At 40.2% G+C, this 18,481-nt stretch overlaps 1 protein-coding gene across 1 annotated transcript in view; it reads left to right on the plus strand.

Moving 5' to 3' along the window:
* The window catches only part of LOC136838851 (WD repeat-containing protein 48), a 98,484-nt gene that overhangs the window by 23,803 nt on the left and 56,200 nt on the right, over window positions 1–18,481 (plus strand). The window contains exons 4-6 of the mRNA XM_067104499.1: window positions 481–621; window positions 3,556–3,710; window positions 14,264–14,449. Coding sequence (XP_066960600.1) covers window positions 481–621; window positions 3,556–3,710; window positions 14,264–14,449 — 482 coding nt within the window. The remainder of the gene's footprint in view (window positions 1–480; window positions 622–3,555; window positions 3,711–14,263; window positions 14,450–18,481) is intronic.

The following is an 18,481-nucleotide window of genomic DNA, read 5'->3' on the forward strand; positions in this document are numbered from 1 at the left end:
AATCAGAAAGTAAAAATTAAAAAATTGAAAGTAAATTTTTAGGCATAAAAATACATATAATAGTTTTTTGAAAGTTTCATGGTGTATATTTCAGAGGACTTTTTTTTGTCTCATTACCTGAAAATTGAAGGGTAAAGAATTTTATGACCTGTAAAAATTAAAAATCTTGATTAAATTGATAATCTTCAAAATAAAAGAAAATTCATTGAAGAAATAGCAATAAATTAACTTATTAAAAAGGGAAAGTGACAGTTCACAATTCCAGTAGTGTATTATGAATACTGTACTTTCAGGCATAAACATTTGTAAAAACAGTTGCAAATTACAGTATATAGGAAATTATAACTTCAACTGAATTAGTACTGTAAATTATTTGGTTAGACTAACACATTTTATCACCCTCTCTCCCAAAATTTGGTTACTGTGCATTTTATGTATTATGAGTGGTCAGGTGAATACAAGTGAAATTTTCTGTTTCAGCATCTTCACTCAATGGTAATAAAGATTCCATCTACAGCCTGGCGATGAATGCTCCAGGTACAGTTATTGTTAGTGGCAGTACTGAAAAACAGCTTCGAGTTTGGGATCCCCGAACGGGAAATAAATTGATGAAGCTTAAAGGTATGTCAGTGAAGCAGTTTCCAGTCATTCAAATATTTTTTGGAAATTGAATCATTCAGACATTTTTTGGGAAGTGAATTACAGTTATAAAGGTGTTTAGCATGTATAATCATTAGCCTTATATGTTAAAAGTATCCAGATTTAAGGTGTACGTAAGATTTTAAAATGATGAGATACACTTACACAGGTTTGGTTTTTTGAGATAAGTTCATTGGTTTTGTTATTGTTACTGGCATTATTTCATATTGCTCACTTTGCCTAGCCAAGCAGCAGCCTGAAAACCTGAGTGCAGACCCAGATATGTGTGGAAAGTGAGCATAGATAAAAATCTAAACTAGATGAGAATTCAAGCAGAAAATGTTGTAGGCAGAAAACAGATATTACTCATTTAGCAGGAAACTCCATAAGAGGAAATTTGGCAGCTAGCCCTCGCACTGTGGTTCCCAAAAATTCTGAGCCTTTTTCAGGTGTTTGGTGCTTGGCTGCACCAGCTATTCTCATCCTCCTTCCATGCTGCTCAGACACAATAACAGGTGGCCTCGCAAACGTATTTTATTTTAGTTATATGTGAATTTATCTTACTGGGAATTAATATTTTTACAATTTTGTTCAAGTTTCAGGATGGGGGAAACAGACTTAAAGTTTATTACAGCTACTGAATACACCTCTGAATGCAAGGGGAGGCAGGGAGCCAAGGTTAGGTAGAGTGACACTAAAGGCTCAGTATGAGTGACTGTCAACACAACTGTTTTTAAAAGTGCATGAAAATGATTAAAAGTAGAAAATGTGACAGTGAGAGCAGACTAAATTCATGTGTTTGTCATCATTAAACTCTGAAATCATTAACTTGGCAAATTTGTTGTCTGCAGCTTGAGGTCAGTAGATGACAGCCCATGTCATTGTCAGATCAGGGCAAGGATCACCCATGCCTGATGGGGGAGTTTGAGCATATTCACTTAAAACAGAGGCTTGTCTCAGGTGTCTTCCAACATCATGTGGAAATAGTACTTGGTGGCTCCCATATGTGTGGGGGGATAGGGGATACAGGAGTGAGAGCTTTTGTGATGCTGCTCTCTTGACTCATACATACATGGGCACACATACCTGGCTAATACAGAATTATGCAAAAGGATGTGTATGAAAATTTGAAAATGAAACCATTTTAATGAAAGTTGCGGTTGTATCAGGAAATAACCCTTTCGTTACAGGGTTCAGCAGCATATATATAATTATCAGTAATTAAATGGGATGGAAAGTGTCTCATAAGATGTCTTTATTAGTAAATGTAAGATGCTTGACAGAGGTACCATAAAAAAGCAAGTCTATTTGAGAGACCAAATTTCTTTAGCCAGAGGAAAACAGCAAAATTCTAACCAACTTGTGTAAAAGGGTTAATTATCAGGGGCAGACAGGTGGCCTTACTTTGTTCCAACATGCCTTTAGATATTGGTTCCAACCAATGGAATTGTGTAAAGCAAATTGAAAATTGAAAGTCTGGTTTAATTGGACATTGTGGAGAATGTGATAACTACAGTAATTAGCCCCCCGTTTTTTTTTAGAGCAACCTTAATTTGTCATTTCACTATGCTCCCAATGGTGTGTGTCTTACTGTTTGTCATTGAAGTCATATACTAATGCTGGATACTGCAGCTTCAGATTCAAAGATAATTTACAGTCTCTGGTCTGAATAGCCTTTGTTAAGTATACAGTATATTTTTTATTATAATCTTGAATCCTTGACATGAGATTAACTTGATTTTATTACTTATTAGATATGTCCAAGTCCTAAAAAATAAAAATCTATATATATAAAAATGGATGCATGTATGTATGTACAGTATGTTACAGCATAACTCTGAAGTGCACTGACTAATTTCAACTAAACTTGCTATACATATGACTTACTATCTCGAAAAGAATACTGTGGGCGTAAGACATCACTAGCACCAAAGGGCCCCAAGGGGGGTAGGGCTTCCCTGAAATGGGGCTGGTTCTGCTTGTGAAACAGCTGGTTATTCCCCGTAGACTTAGTAATTTTACGAATTTATCATACCTAATTTCGGTATACATATGACTTACTATATGGAAAAGAATACTGTGGGGGTAAGACATCAATGGCACCAAAGTGGGGTGGGGGTTGGGAAGGGCATGACAGAGAGAGAGAGTGAGAGGGGGAGGAAAAAAGTTAAGTATACCTTAGTTTTACCAGACCACAGCTGATTAACAGCTCTCCTAGGGCTGGCCTGAAGGATTAGACTTATTTTACGTGGCTAAGAAAGTGAGAGAGAGAATAGAGGGGGTGTTAGGGAGAAGAAAGAGGGAAAGAGACAGGGAGGGTTGGAGAGAAAGGTGAGAAAGAAGGAGAGAGATTGATAGGAAGTGAGACAGTGAGAGAGAGCGAGAGGGAAAGGAAGTATGAGAGAAAGTAGAGGGGGTTTTTGAGAGAAGAAAGAGAGAGAGTGGAGGGGGAGTGAGGAAGAAGAAAGAGGGAAAGAGACAGCAAGGGTTGGAGAGAGAGAGAGAGAGAAGGGTTGGTATTAGGGAGGAGAAAGAAGCAAAAAGTGAGAGAGGGAGAGAAAGTAAGAGAGTAGAGGGGGTGTTAGGGAGGAGAAAGAGGGAAGAAGTGAGGGAAAGAGAGTGAGTGAGTGTTATCAGTTGTCATTCAGTTATCCTGGGCAGTGCTGGGTTGGTCAGCTAGTATTTTATAAATGGTAGAATATTCCAGTAAGCACTGTAGACATCTGTGGATGCTGAAATGATTTCAGCCAGTACTTGCATGTAAAATCATTTACGGTGACTTCTTTGTTTCCAGGATAAGTAACCCATGAGCATGTATAAAATAATTAAGAAATCATGAGTGATATACAAGGTATTCCTCAAACAAACTTAGATTTTACTTCTTTTCTTCTTTAGATTTTACCTCTCTTCTTCTAGGGCACACAGACAATGTTAAAGCACTCCTAGTAAATAGGGATGGCACACAAGTTTTATCGGGTAGCTCAGATGGTACGATAAAGTTATGGTCTTTGGGTCAGCAGCGTTGTATCACCACAATCCGGATCCATGAAGAAGGCATCTGGGCATTACAGGTAGGGGTTATCAAAACCAGTATGTTATATGAATTATAAGTTTTAATGATACAATCATCAAACCCCAGTACAGCAATGCTTCTAGTTAAGTCATTTCAACATAGGGTGTTTTAGATTTACTGTACAGTGATTTTTGTTGGAAGTCAAAGGGAAAAATAAAAATCAACTTGCACCTGTTTAGGCATCTTTACATTGGTCAGCAACAACTGTTAAAATGGCATAAGAAACAAATCAGTGAGAAGTTCTGGATCACATAGATGCAAATGTTAAAATTTATAAAATTATACATAGTAAAGCTATATATAGTAGGAAATTTTAAAGCTTAAAAATGTTAAAAGTATTTGCATGATGCTTGGCTGTATACACTATACATTTGTACATACATAGTTTCAGTGTTCATTCATCAGCCATAAAAATAACAAAATCAGTAAAGTGCCAAATCTCTTAAAAAAACAGGTTTTGACAAAGAATGCTCTTATGGGACACAGGATTATTGTGCCCCCGTCACTTGCCATATCTTAAGATTACCATGGCAGCAGTGTTTGAGGAACACTGTCTCTTGTCTCTGATGACCACTTCATAAATTCAGAGACTTCTTTATAAGAAATGCCTCTAAAGAAAGCCAGCGATGCACCCACTCTGGATGTCATGCAACCCAGGGAGGGAGTGGGGTTCTGCCTTTCTAATTAGGGACAATAAGAATTCTCAGCTCATGTATAGAGAATGATTTGTTTGTGACAGGGGGTGAGAAAAAAGGACTATCTGGAATGTTTGCTGTGACATCTAGGTAAACTTGGAGTATTCAGACTAGGCGTGATGTCTAATCTGTTATTAAGTTCCTTGAGAAGAATAGGGGTTTCTTCTTCAAAGAGCTCATTTCTGGACAGAAATGACAGACCAATTGAAGATAGTGGCAGCTAAGTGTGTGGGTTATGAAATCTTCTCTACATCTGAGAGAGCCTGGATGCCAAGGCTGCCAAGGTGGTCAAGAAGACTGCCCTTTTGGATCACTGAGTTGTAGTTGCGGTAGAACTACTGAATTGAGAAGCAGGATTAAAAGACCTTTATTCAGGGACCCAGTAATGGAAACCCTGGCAGGCTTTGCAATGCAAAGGACTGGAGAAAGGAATTAAAAACTTTTATTTGTTCATATGCGAAAAAACCTTCAGTCTTAACATTAGGATAAATCTTCTGGCGCCAGCTGGAAACCAGTTACAAAACAATCAAAATCGTGTATTCAAGGACTCTATGGCATCTGGCATCTAATACACAGATGAAGTGGTAGCGGATCAGAGACCTAGCTGAAACCTCGTGACGCATCAGTCTTTCTTCAACTGCCTTGGAGAATGGACCTTCACTTTTACTCTCCTTTCCCCAAGCTGTTTCTTGTCCTAAGCCTGTGATACCTTCTGGTTATGTTGTGTGTTTGGGTGTCTATGTGTGTTTTGTGGTGTTATCATGCTGTCCACAAATCAACCTAAGAAGCCCCTTGCGCGACAACACTTGTGTCCGGGCATTCCAGGATTTCCTTGCTACCGCTTTCTGGCTTCTTCTGAGATAGACCCCCATTCTACTTGCAGTAGGTGTTGTTCTCATTTTTGTAATGTTACCATTCGTGTCCAGAATGTCATTTCTGGCCTGTTGTGCAGTGAAAGAAATTCTGCAAGAAGAAGGAACACAGAAGGAAGTCGGTGCTTCCATCTTGGGAAAGATTTTCTCCTTGAATGGAAGCCTCTTCTTCCCCTTCTGTCAGACCTATTCCATCTGCTTTGTCATCCATTGATGCCTTTTCTCCTTCCTTTTCTTCCATTGATTCATCTTTGGAAGCATCAGGAGTTGGTCAAGGTGATTTTATGTATCATGCTGCCCTGTCTCTCTCGTGGGGGGATGTTTCCCCTTCATGGAGGGAGGAGGCAGCACCATCATGTTCTTTTGTTTCAGATTCAGATGCGCAGAAGATGTTGTCTATTTGGGCCTCCCTAGGCCTACCTGCCTACCTGGGATTCCTTCTCTGAATGTGTTGTTGCATTTCGTCTCTTCACGCTTACCAGTGTCCGCCCCCCAGAAGTACTCCCTCCTCCCAGCCTCCACTTCTCTGGTTCGTGTGTGATGCCACCTAGTGAGATGCCTTCGGTACTAACTGTGCATCTCCTGGGTCGGCTATACCAGCAGCAATTCCATCGACTCTGGGTCAGGCTTGTGCTCCCATGACGACATTACCTACATCATCTCTCCCCATGGTGACAATACAGTAAACCCCCAGTATTCGTGGAGGGTGCACGCCACATCCCCGACGAATAGCTAAAATCTGCGATACTTAGAACCCTTCTAAAAACACTTAGAACTGCCTTTTTTGATAGTTCAAACACAAAAATAACTAAAAATGCTTATGCAGGTATTATCCTACTTAAGATGGGGTTAGGTTCCAAAAAATCCATCGTTTGTTGGAAAAAACGTATCTCGAATATAGCCTAGCCTACACTAGGGTATTCAGTACCATGTATACAAATATGGTAGCCTAGCCTACACTATAAAGTATACATTATACATACACAGTATATTAATTATTAATATCAACTAATTCTGGAGGTTCATGCAGGGTGACGTGATAATTCAATACAAAGGGAAATTGAATAACAAACAAGAATTTGCTTAGCCTACACTATGGTATATCATATACATATACGGTAGCCCAGCCCTAGCCTACATTATACTGTAATCTATATTCACATCATATCGTATTATACAAACATCAACATAATGAATATGCATGTTTTCCATGGACCTTTTAAAATGTTATGCTTTAATTCACTATATCCAATAATATTGTACTGTATATATTATAAATTGCGATCACAGCGATCAGTGTTTTGGTTTGGAAATCAATTATGCGGTAAGTTTATTTTGCAGTGTTTAGCTCGTTTCAGAGCACTTTTCTTGCTTCTAGTTAGTGTAAATGAATCTCTGGATACTTTATTTATATGGGCCAAGGTTATTTTTCATTATACGAAGTGTTTTTAAGTAGAAATATAACTTGAATATATCTTGTGAAATTAATTTAGCTATTTTTTCGTTAGTAGATGACGTTGGCTGTTTGGGGGCATGTTTGTTTTGTTTAAAAAAAAAATCAAGATTCTGTTCTCTATTTTCAATTGACTTCATCATAATACAAGCTTTACGTATTTATCATTTATTGACGTAAAAATAGCAGTAATCGAGTTTCGTCCATGTTGCCAATGCATGATAGTTTATCGTCATTAGCAGCTTGAACATTGTTTTTTCAGCTTCAGCTACAACTTGCAGCTTAAATTTAGCAGTTTGCCAAACTTTTATCCATACCGAATAAGGATATAATGTAAAAATATATCAGTCCTATTCAACTTAACTTCATTTGTACTATAATTACAGTAATTGTTTATTACTGTACGATGGTTGAAATACAAGCAAAATGGCTGTTGTTATCCGATTCAGTTGTAAGCAAAACAGCAGTTTCTCTTTCGGTTATTTATGGCTGTATGCGTTTACGCAAGAGTATAATGTTATTAACAATACTTTTATCATTCTCATTTACCTTTTTAACTAGAAGATGGGATAAAGTGATGGAGGAAAAGAAGTTGGTCTATTGTAATTTGGTCTCTCTCACTGCCTGATTGTACACTGCTTCTTGTGCCCGTGGGAAATTTAAAAATGTTCTATAAATATTGTCGTATCGGTATTAATTGCTTACCCAATCGAATTATTGTAACTCGAGCACTACCTGGGTACATGAGTATTTTAATAGTTTTATGACAAAAAGTGCATTTAGTCATGAAAATGATGTGAAAATATAGTAATTAGTGAATATTTCTCAGTGAAAATTTTCAGCGAATAATGCGTACATATGTTCCATAGAGAAATCCACGAATAGGTGAGTCCGTGAATCGTGAGACCACGAATACTGGGGCTTTACTGTATCTGTGACATCATTTCCTCTGACTGCTCCCGTGATGTCACAACCAGCTACTGCTGTGACGTCAACTTCTGCAGTTGTCAATCCCTCGGATGCTTTTATACAGACTGTGGTGGACAGACTGGACACTGTTTTTCGGGAGAAGTACGGTGGTCCTTCTGTCAAGAAAAGTTTTAGGCTTCCATCTTCTTTATCATCGTCATCTTTTTCTCCCCCTACTCATGCTCATGTGAGACGTTGGAGGTTTGAAGACTTTGTCACTTTGTCGTCTGAGAAGCCAAGGACCGTTTCGTCAGCTTCTTCCCATGGACGGTTGTCTCCAATTCGCGCTCGAGTACGTAGTCACGACAGTGTTCCTGCAACCCCTCATAAGTCAGCTTCAGTCTTTTGTTTTTCCCCTCTTCATTCTGTACAAGTTTGGCAGCAAGATAATAAGGCTTTGATTAAGAAGTGGAAGGTGGTGGATTCCCCTATTAGACGCCCAGTTATTCCAAGGCCTACGAGACATGTCATCCGCGGACGTGTTCTTAACCATGTCTGTGTTGATGGGAACAAATGTTTAGCTGGCACCGTCCCTGGATCTGGTTATGACCGTGGTTCCCGGGCTCCCAAGAGGCCTAGGCATTCAGTGTCTCGCTCGCCTAGAAGGAACCTCGTATGTCGTTCGTCTTCCTGAGTCTATGGACATGATCGTCAAGTCCTAACATTCGTGCTTCGATTTCTTGTTCTCCTGGAAGGGATGACTTACATCGTCCGATGTCGTGCATCCACTTACGTGACTTGTTGGAGCTGAGAGCCGATGCACGTCCATCTTCCCACGTTCGTGGACGTGACTCGTCAATGGCAAGGGATGGCCTACAGCCATCTAGTGCTCAGGATCCCTCTCTTCCGTCTACCTCAGGATGTCAGCTGCCTTTGCATGAAGTAGAGGAGTGTGAAAGTCAGGAGTTTCTAGCTTCCTGCAGGGAGGTTGTTGATCTCATTTGTGAGTTCAACAATCTCTCTGAGAAGTCTGGGACTCCTGCTTCTGTGATTCCTATGGGCATAGAAGCCTTACTTGGTCCAGAGAAGGATGCAAGGACTTCTTTTGAGTTACCTTGTTCCAGACATGCTACTTCAATTTTAAGATGTGTGAATTCTTTGGTTTCGGTACAGGATGATTCTCTACGTTCCAACAGTTCCTTCAAGCTTCTTCCTCTGATTTGTCATAGGAAGTATTACTCAACAAGTCTCATATCTCTGTTGGGTAGACAGCTCAACTCTGATGTCATTCGTTTGAAGCCTGGGCTAACACTAGATCAGGTTAGGACTGACGGTCCTTTAACTTTTCAAGAAGCATCTACCCTGGAGCTGACTGCCTCTTCTGCCTTTCAGACTGTCTCCTAGGTGGACTTATGGTCTACAGTGTTTGCTAGGATTTTTTCTTTCCGTTCTGCTAGAGATTCGTTCGAAAATCTGTCTTTAATCAGGTTACTTCAATCTGGTGCTAAGGCCATATCATACTTAGGCCATTTGAACGCTAATTTGTGGGCTAACTTCTTGCTGATGAGAAGGGACACACCCCTTTCTAAAGTATCTAGATCAGTCAGTGCACACTCTCTACTATCTTTACGGAATGGAGATCTCCTAGGATCCCAGCTATTCCTGCCTGAGGAACAACTGCAAACTGCTATCATCAGACGTTGAGCCGACACTAATGATCGACTTGTCCAACTGGCAGTGGTCAAGTCTTCGTCTCAGTCTCGTCCTTCAGCTCCAAGACAGATTAGACAGTTCCCTCCAAGGAAAGCTTCAAGACCTTCGACTTCAGCTAAGGTTACCCGACTGACTCCGTCACCAAGGAAGCAGCCTCAGCAGCTTCCCTTTTGTCTGGCCCTTCAAAACCAGGGAGGGGGAGTAATGGCAGTGACAGGGGAGGACATTGGTAGATTGGGCACCACTCCCTGCCTGTTGCCACCGGTGGCCTCAGCAGTGTCCCTTTCGATCTCGCCCTTCAAAACCAGGGAAGGGGAGTAAGGGCAGGGACGGGAGGATGTCGGTCAATTGGGCGCCACTTCCCTCCTGTTGCCATGGTGGAGGTTTGTCTGGTAAGCCACTGGGCTATGTGGCAATTGCAAGGAGTGGAATGGTGGGTAGTGGATGTCCTTTGGGTAGGATATCTACTGTACTTCCATTCGACTCCCCTCCTCTTCTCTCCAATTGTCCTATCCTACACCTTACTTATGCCCAGGACTCTCTGAAGCACTTAACTCTTCAGGAGGAAGTGAAGGAAGAAGTTGGACAAAGAAGCAGTGAAAAATGTAGTCCATCCTTCTCCAGGGTTCTTCATTCAGATTTTCCTGGTACCAAAGCCCACTGGCGATTGGAGACTGGTGATAGGATCTCTCAACTCTGAACCTTTTCGTCAGGAAGATGAGGTTCAGAATGGAGACACCCCAGAGACAGTCTTAGCAGCTGTAAGAGACAACAACTTCATGTTAACTATCGACTTGAAGGACACCTACTTTCAGATTCCTATCCACCCTTTGTCCAGGAAGTTCCTCCGCTTCAGTCTTGGGGAGCAAGTGTTCCAGTTCAAGGTTCTTTGCTTCGGATTGACAGTAGTGCCGCAAGTGTTCACAAGAGTCTTTACCCTAGTGTTGATGTGGGCTTATGCCGAGGGTATTCTCCTGTTGAGATATCTCGATGATTGGTTGGTCTTAAGCAAGTTCCCGGGAAAGGCTGATTCGGGACAGGGACCGTGTTCTCCAGTTTTGTCATATCCCGGGTGTCGTGATAAATCTGGAGAAGTCCAATCTTCCCAGCCAGAGGATTGTGTACCTGGGTATTGTAATAGACAGCCTCGTTGAGGGTTTTCCAGTTGGACCAGAGGATAGAGAGGTTCAGAGCAGTACCTGCTCCTTCATTTTGAGGGAGAAGCAACCAGCTCACCAGTGGCAAATAGTTCTGGGCGTCTCCATATTCAGTCCCTGCAGTGGAGACTGAAGAATTTTGGTCCCCAACAGGAGATACCCCTCAGCTCCAGGTCCCTCTGTCGGCAGAGGTGAGAAGCAGCTTCTGATGGTTGGACGACCAGAACCTGACTGTGGGAACTCCTCTTCATTCGCCCCCTCCAGATCTTCTCTGTTCTCGGACGCATCCTCTGAAGGTTGGGGTGCTCGTCTGGAAGAACTGACTTCAGAGGTGTGGAGCCCTCAGGACAAACAACTCCACATCAGCGTGTTGGAGTTGAAGGCTGACTTCCTGGGTCTTCAGGAGTTTCAGGAGAGGATGGTAGGTCACTCCATCATTCTGGTGTCGGACAATACTACAGTGGCAGTGTATGTGAACAAACAGGGGTGCTGCTGGTGTCGCACCAACTTCACTCTCTGACGGTCAAATTACACCAGTGGGCGATCGACAACTCAGTGGAACTCATGGCCAGGTAGATTCCAGGCAAAAGTAATGTAGTGGCCGGCAAACTAAGATGTCAGGGATAAGTTCTAGGTAGGGAGTGTTCTCTGCATCAGGATGTAGTGGACAGGCTGTTTCATCTATGGGGAAGACCCATGTTAGACCTCTTCGCCACAAGGTTCAACTAGAAGCTAGAGGTTTATTGTATGGTGGTCCCAGATCTGTTCGCTGTAGTGGAGGATGCTCTTCAGCATCCTTGGGTCACCTGGAAGTTTATGCCTTCCCTCCATTCTGCCTGATCTGTCATGTCCTGAACAGAGTGATGAGTTCCAAGAATCTCAGGATGACCCTAGTATCTCCTTTGTGGCCTCAACCAGAGTGGTTCCTGGGCCTTCTGCCTCTGCTCTCAGTGGCACCGAGAGAGATTCCCCCTTGGCACAATCTTCTGTTCCAACCTCACTGAGGGAGGTACTACCAATCAGAAGGGTCCCTGTCTCTTCATGGCTGGAGGTTATCCAGGATCTCTAACGAGCGAGAGGTTTTTCTAGCAGAGCAGCAACTCAGATGTCTGGCTACCTCAGATCTTCGTCAGCTGTTTACCAGGGCAAGTGGGCCGTCTACTGTGATTAGTGTCATCGACGGGTTTCTTTCCATTTGGAACTTCTGTTCAACATATAGCTGACTTCCAAATCTATCTTGAAAGGCCTTTCTGTTTCTGCTGTTAAGGGCTACAGGGCTGCTTTAGGATTAGTTCTCCATCTGGAAGACGTGGACATCTCTTCATCCTGGGAAATCTCTATGTTGTTCAGGAGCTTTGAGCAACCTTGTTCTCCTAGGGAACTGAAGCCTCCTATGTGGGACCTAACTCTGGTACTGGGTAGTCTCGCTCAAGCTCTGTTCGAGCCTCTGAGTCAATCGTCAGACAGGGGTTTGACTTTGAAAACAGTCTTCCTCCTGGCCTTAGCTTCTTCAAAGAGAGTTGGTGAGCTCCATGGTCTGCATTTGTCCCGGAATTCGTGGCTAAGACTCAAAATCCCTCAGTTCAAGATGACAGATTTGCCTTGTTCTCTATTCCTTCCCTTAGGGATTTTGTTGACAACGATCCTCAGGAGTTACTGCATCGCCTTTCAAGCACTGCATTGTTACCTGAAAAGGACTCTTCACCTAAGACCTAGGTGCTGTAGGCTTTTCGCTAGCACAGGCCGAAACAAGAAAGAAGTGTCCAAGAATACCCTTTTGTTTTGGCTAGGTGAGGTTATTAGACAATCCTATGCCTCATCATCAGAGGAACAGGTTCCTCTCTGGCATTTAAGATTTTGATTGCTGGTTCTTGTCTCCATTAGACCACTTTCACTTCCTTCTACCTGAAGGGCGTTGCCCACAGGTATTTGGACACTTTTTTCATGGGTCTGGTGGTGGCTGCTCAACAAGTTGTGTAGCTCATCCAGTGCCCCTGGCAGGGCCATTTGTATCTTGCCTAAGATGATAGTGTGTAAGAGAGAATGAATGAGATGACTGGTCTCTTTCTCTTTTCCCTTTTTTTCTTCTTTACCTATGAGCAGTTTTGAAGAATAACATCATACTCTAGAACTGTGTTGATACAGATGAGTGTTGCAGCCATCTGTTACAGCATTTAGGTGTTCCATACAACATACAAATATGCCTCTCTGTAGCCTTTACTTCTCTCTCCAGCAAGGGGAGTGAGAAGTGGTGACAAACCTGTTACATGTGGCTGTCAGGGTTTGTTGCTTGAGCAGATATAGTTCTCTTTGACTTCCATATATGCAGTGAATCTAACATTCTGCATTGTATTTTAGCCCAGTGAACTGGGTGTTAGATATCCTCTTATCCAACAACTCAGAGGCTTAGGTCTCCTTTCTTAGAACCCTAATTTCTAGGAAGGTTGATCAGGTGTGCTGAACCTCCAGTCGGTTCAGGATTCTCATACCTCCCTCCAAGTGTGAGTCTATCCTAGTGTTAAGACCGAAGGTTTGTTCCGTGTATGAACAAATGGTAAATTTTTCATTAATTTATATTTTTCATAGCTAACAAACCTGATGTCTTAACATAGACTGGGTAAATTTTTCATTAATTTATATTTTTCATAGCTAACAAACCTGATGTCTTAACATAGACTGCCCACCTCTAGCCATCCCTCTTACATCTTATCCTGGGTTTGAAGAAAGCCTGATACGTCACGAGGTTCCAGCTAGGTCTCTGACCCACTACCACCTCATCTGCCTATTAGGTGCCAGATGCCACAGATTCCTTGCATATACGATTTGATTGTTTTTTAACTGGTTTCCAGCTTGTGCCAGAAGATTTATCCTAATGTTAAGACCTCATGTTTGTTAGCTATGAAAAATATAAGTTAATTAAAAATTTTTCATATTTGAATCAGTGCCACTCTCATGAAGCAAGGGCTCTACTAATGCAGCCTTTTATGTCAAATTTAGTAGCAGGAAGGTGCTTGTCCTTAAACGGGTAGATCAGAAAATGTAGGACTGTTTGAACCCAGGCTCAACTAGCTCTTAGTGTGGTAGTAATCCAACCACTTTTTACATTCAGAGCATTATGTTTTGTAATTTAAGATGTAAAGTTATCAGACTGATCATAAAAGCAGGACAAACTACTTTCCAGTGTGTAGTTAAACACACAACATGAGGATGCCAATATGTATGAAAACAAATTTAAAGAAAAGTACTGAGAGTTTTTCATCTGTTCCCTTTGATATCTTCCTATGTAACTCTCCTAACCTTTTTTACCTCCCTCCAATTTTTTATTAATAATGATACTTACCATAAACCGGACAGGTAGGAAAGGGAAGGGGATCAATTTACAGTACCAGAAGTAATTAATAATGCCTTTGTCATGTTTCTGCATTAAGTTACTACTGAATATTCATTATAGTTATTGATTGACATCTGTAATATTGTAAATGTAAAATATTTGAATATTTGACAAGAGTTCCTTAGATAAGAAGAAATTTAATGCTCAGAGGTAATTAACAAATATTTATGATTGTTGTTATGTTTGTCCTTGTACGTTTCAGCAGAATGTAGTAATGTGGGCTATAACTGAATTCTCCAGGAGTTTGGTATGGTAATTTTAAAGATGATTTTCACATTACAGTACCAGTCTGGTGCTATTTATTTTAATTATGAGAAGGGTCTTTAGATAATACAATATTAATAATATGTTTTATCAACAGGCAAATGAATCATTTAGCACAGTGTTTTCGGGTGGCCGAGATAAGCGAATATACATGTGTGAAACTCGTTCACCAGATAAACATTTTTTGCTCTGTCAGGAATCAGCACCAATATTGAAAATGCTTTTAACTCCAGATAACTCATCATTGTATGTAGCTACAACCAACTCGGCTATTAAATGTTGGGTAAGTTGCTATTTTGTTTGAGTATATAAGTAAAATCTTAATTGCTAAATTCAAGTGTTGTCACTGCTTTGTAATTTAATATCTCTTTCCAAAAGGAAAAATTTAGGGAATTGTACCCTTAGGTCCTATTTTAGGTAGTTTACTTTTTACATGCATATGAACAAAAGCATTTAGAAATTGTAGATATTTACAAGATTCATGGTTATTCTGATTAAAGCTTGAGCATTTTATTACAAAAATCATTCTAAATTATAGAAGTACAGTCATTTCTTGTCAGTATAGGTAGAAAATCGTCATCAAATCATTTTCTTCTCTTCATGAGTTATGATCATGATCATGTATGTAGAATTTGTGACATATTATGTTAAGTCTGCAGCTTGTGTTTTGGGAAGGTTTAGAAAAGATTTCAAAGGGAAAGGTAATCGTACGCATAAAGAAGTAAAATAGTGAAATTTAAAGTAGATGAGGAAGAGTTAATTTGAGATTTTGTTAAATGAAGAGTGTGAATATGAATGGAGGAAACTCTGGAGAGATGTGGCATTTAGAACCAGGAGTGTAGATCAAAGTATCAGAGGTTGAAATGGTTTGGGCTTATGAGCAGAAAGGATGAGGAACAGTTAAACAGAAAAGTGGTAAATATAAATGAGAGAAGCAGAACAAAGACTGAAGGGAAGGGCCAGAAAATCAGGGCAAAATTTTGTATAATTAAAATGGAGGCTGGATGATTCAGTCAAAAAGTGCAAGGGACCCCCCCATTTCACATGTAATGCTCTGAAGGGGAAATTTGCAGAAGGACCACCAGGTGATGTAACATCCTAGAAGATTAAGAAAGCCTTTTAACAATATTTGAAGTGTGAGGCTTTGAGATCATCCAGAAGTAACACATATCTTGTTAAAAATACAAGTAATCCTCTAATTATCCAAATTGATAGAGCCAAGGGTCTGTCGGATAATGACAAAATCTGAATAATGGTGAGTTTTAAAAAATCTGGGGTTGTTGAAGGGCAACTCTGTACCCTTCCTCACCTAACCTTGTCAATATCACATAACTGGAAACACTCAGTGTGCTTATAAACAACAACCATCGTACAGGGTACATTAAAGTGAAAACTTTATGCAAACGGCAATTATCTACCTTTTCCCCTTTATTTGTAATAAAATACACTTTGAAAAAAATGTAACCCCTATATTTTCTCTCCCTAGTTTATGAAACAGTACAGTAGTAATATAGCCTACCTGTCTTAACCCACAGCCTACCATATTTTTGTGACTATTAATTTATTTTTATATGGCAACTTTCGTATCAGTTGTTACCATATTGTATTACTATACATAAGATAAAAATGTGTAGGCTACGTATAAACTATAGACCTTTGCTAGCCCAGGTGTTACTCTTATAGTATCCATTTGCCAAAGTCAAATAGGCTATTACAGCAGTGTTTAAGACAAAGGAACTGGTAATGAAACTGTTATTTTACTTACAGAATTCATTCATACTCTATTATTATACTGATATATTATCATCGTAATATGTATTAAAAAACCGATTGTCCCACCATTTGTAATGTTTACGTTCTCAGAATCAGCTGATTGAGCCTACTACCAAAAGAACTAAGAAAATAATTTTTTAGTTGCTAAAAGAAACGAATGAATTAATGGAATTATTATTTTTATTGTTGTACATAAATGTAATATGGATATACAAAGGTAAACTAACATACTTTATGTTAAAGTAATATTCCTCAAAATCACAAAACAACTGATGTATCTCTCTCTCTCTCTCTCTCTCTCTCTCTCTCTCTCTCTCTCTCTCTCTCTCTCTCTCTCTCTCTCTCTCTCTCTCTCTCTCTCTCTCTCTCTCTCTCTGAGTAATGTACATAACCTTTAATGAAATATGAATTAATATATCATAAACATAAAAATATGAAACTAAAACTCCAAGAAGCTCATGACACCATCGATTGAGTGTGTGCATATGTACTGTATGTACGTGTTACTTTTTTTTCTTTGCTTGATTTACTGTACCTTTTTTATTACAAGTTAGTTTCTAAGTATGATTAACACTTAACAGTACAGTACACAAGAGAATATTTGATCACTGTTGATATCTAATCTCTAATCACAGTAAAAATATTTAAAATGCTTATTTCTATGCAAGACAAAACCAAATAGGCTGTACCAAGTTCACTGACAGCATGGGATGAGTGTGTGCTTATGTAAGTACCACATGGACTTGATTGCATATATAATTTGGTATCTAAAACTATAAAAATGAGAAAATGCAGTAAAAATATAAATGGGAATACACTTAAGCCTAGGATATAAACAAAATAGTGTAAGTGTGTTTGTGTTACTCTATTAGGATATAATGTAAACATACATCAGTTCTCTCTCGGCACAGGCAGTCCCCGGTTTACGACGGGGCATCCGTTTTTATGCTGCGTCATAAACCGAAAAATTGTCGAAAATCATCAAAAATCCTAAGAAAACCTTACTTTTAATGCTTTGGGTGTACTGAAAATGATGTAAACTGCATTTTTATTGAGTTTTTCATCAAAAAACCTCCAAATTTTTATTATTCTGCCGTTTTGGATCCCATCCCAGACTTAGAAACTACTTCTCAGCTCCACCCACCTCCCAAAACAACACCTCTCTGAGCCTTCTTCTACCCTGCCTTACTGTTCCTCCTCTCTGACTGTGCCAAGCCATCTGAACCCCCCCAGCCCTCACTGTGGAGACTTCTCGAGGCTTCCCCCACCCTCAAAAACCCTTTCCCGGTCAGTCCAAGCATTGGCAGTGTTACCAACATTTTCTTGAGGCCGTGCAGCATTTCCAACTATCGGAGGGCAGTTTTTTCAAGTTTTTAAAAATTTATACTTATCTTTGGGGCCTTGATCCCTGGTCCAGGTGTTTTGGATAATGTCAGTTCAGGTAATTGATGGATTACTGTAATCCTTAAGTTATCTGGATCACCATTATCCAACACACCAGAACCAGGGACTGTGCTCCAAACATATATGAATATAGAAATTTCAGCAGATATGAAAAAATTGTTCTCTGATGGTTGGCAATGCTGCGTAGCCTCAGGAAATTGTTGGTAACACTGCTTACACTCATAAACAGACTGAGAAAGAGTTTTTGGGGGTTGGGACTTGGGAAGCCTTGAGAAAATTGGGGGGTCAGATGGCTGGGTGCCATGGGAGAGGAGAGGCAGTGAGGCTGTGTAGAGAAACTCACTCAGAGAAAGGGTTGTTATGGTAGGTGGGTGGAGCTGGGGAACAGTTTCCCTAGCTGGGAGGGGGTGGGGATGCAGCATAGGATGAGTAACACCTAGCTGAGGTCACTAGTTCACACATACACATTTTGTATCGTGTATAAGGTAACAATTGATAAGATAGTTGCAATATAAAAATACAATAATGGTCATAAAACAATGGTAGGCTATGGGTGAACACAGGTAGGCTACCTACCTACTGAACTGTGGCATTTACAAGAGAGCAAAAAAAGAAGGGGTTACATTTTTTCCAGAATGTATTTATACAGTATGCTTCATTACAAATATAATGAAAAAAGGTAGAAACAGTTAACCCCCTGTATTCGCGGGGGATGCGTACCACACGCCCCTGCGAATAGCTAAAACCCACAAATACTCAGAACCCTTCCAAAAACACCTAGAACTGCCTATTTTGATAGTTCAAAACACACAAAAAAAAACTGAAAATGCTTATACGGTATTATCCTACTTACGATGGGGTTAGGTTCCAAAAAAACCCATCATTTGTTGGAAAAACCCACCCTTTTTTGGAAAAAATGTATCTTGAGTATAGCCTAGCTGACACTAGGGTATTTGGTACCATGTATACATATATGGTAGCCTACCCTACACTATAAAGTATACTCCATACATACACGGTATAGTAATTACAGTATTAATATCAGCTAATTCTGGAGGTTCATGCAGAGTGGTTAGTTAGTTATAAATGAATTGTTTAACCAGACCTCTGGGGTTCTTCTCGGGCTGGGAGACTTATG

The sequence above is a fragment of the Macrobrachium rosenbergii genome, chromosome 5 (genome assembly GCF_040412425.1).
Source record: "Macrobrachium rosenbergii isolate ZJJX-2024 chromosome 5, ASM4041242v1, whole genome shotgun sequence".
NCBI classification, from domain to species: domain Eukaryota; kingdom Metazoa; phylum Arthropoda; class Malacostraca; order Decapoda; family Palaemonidae; genus Macrobrachium; species Macrobrachium rosenbergii.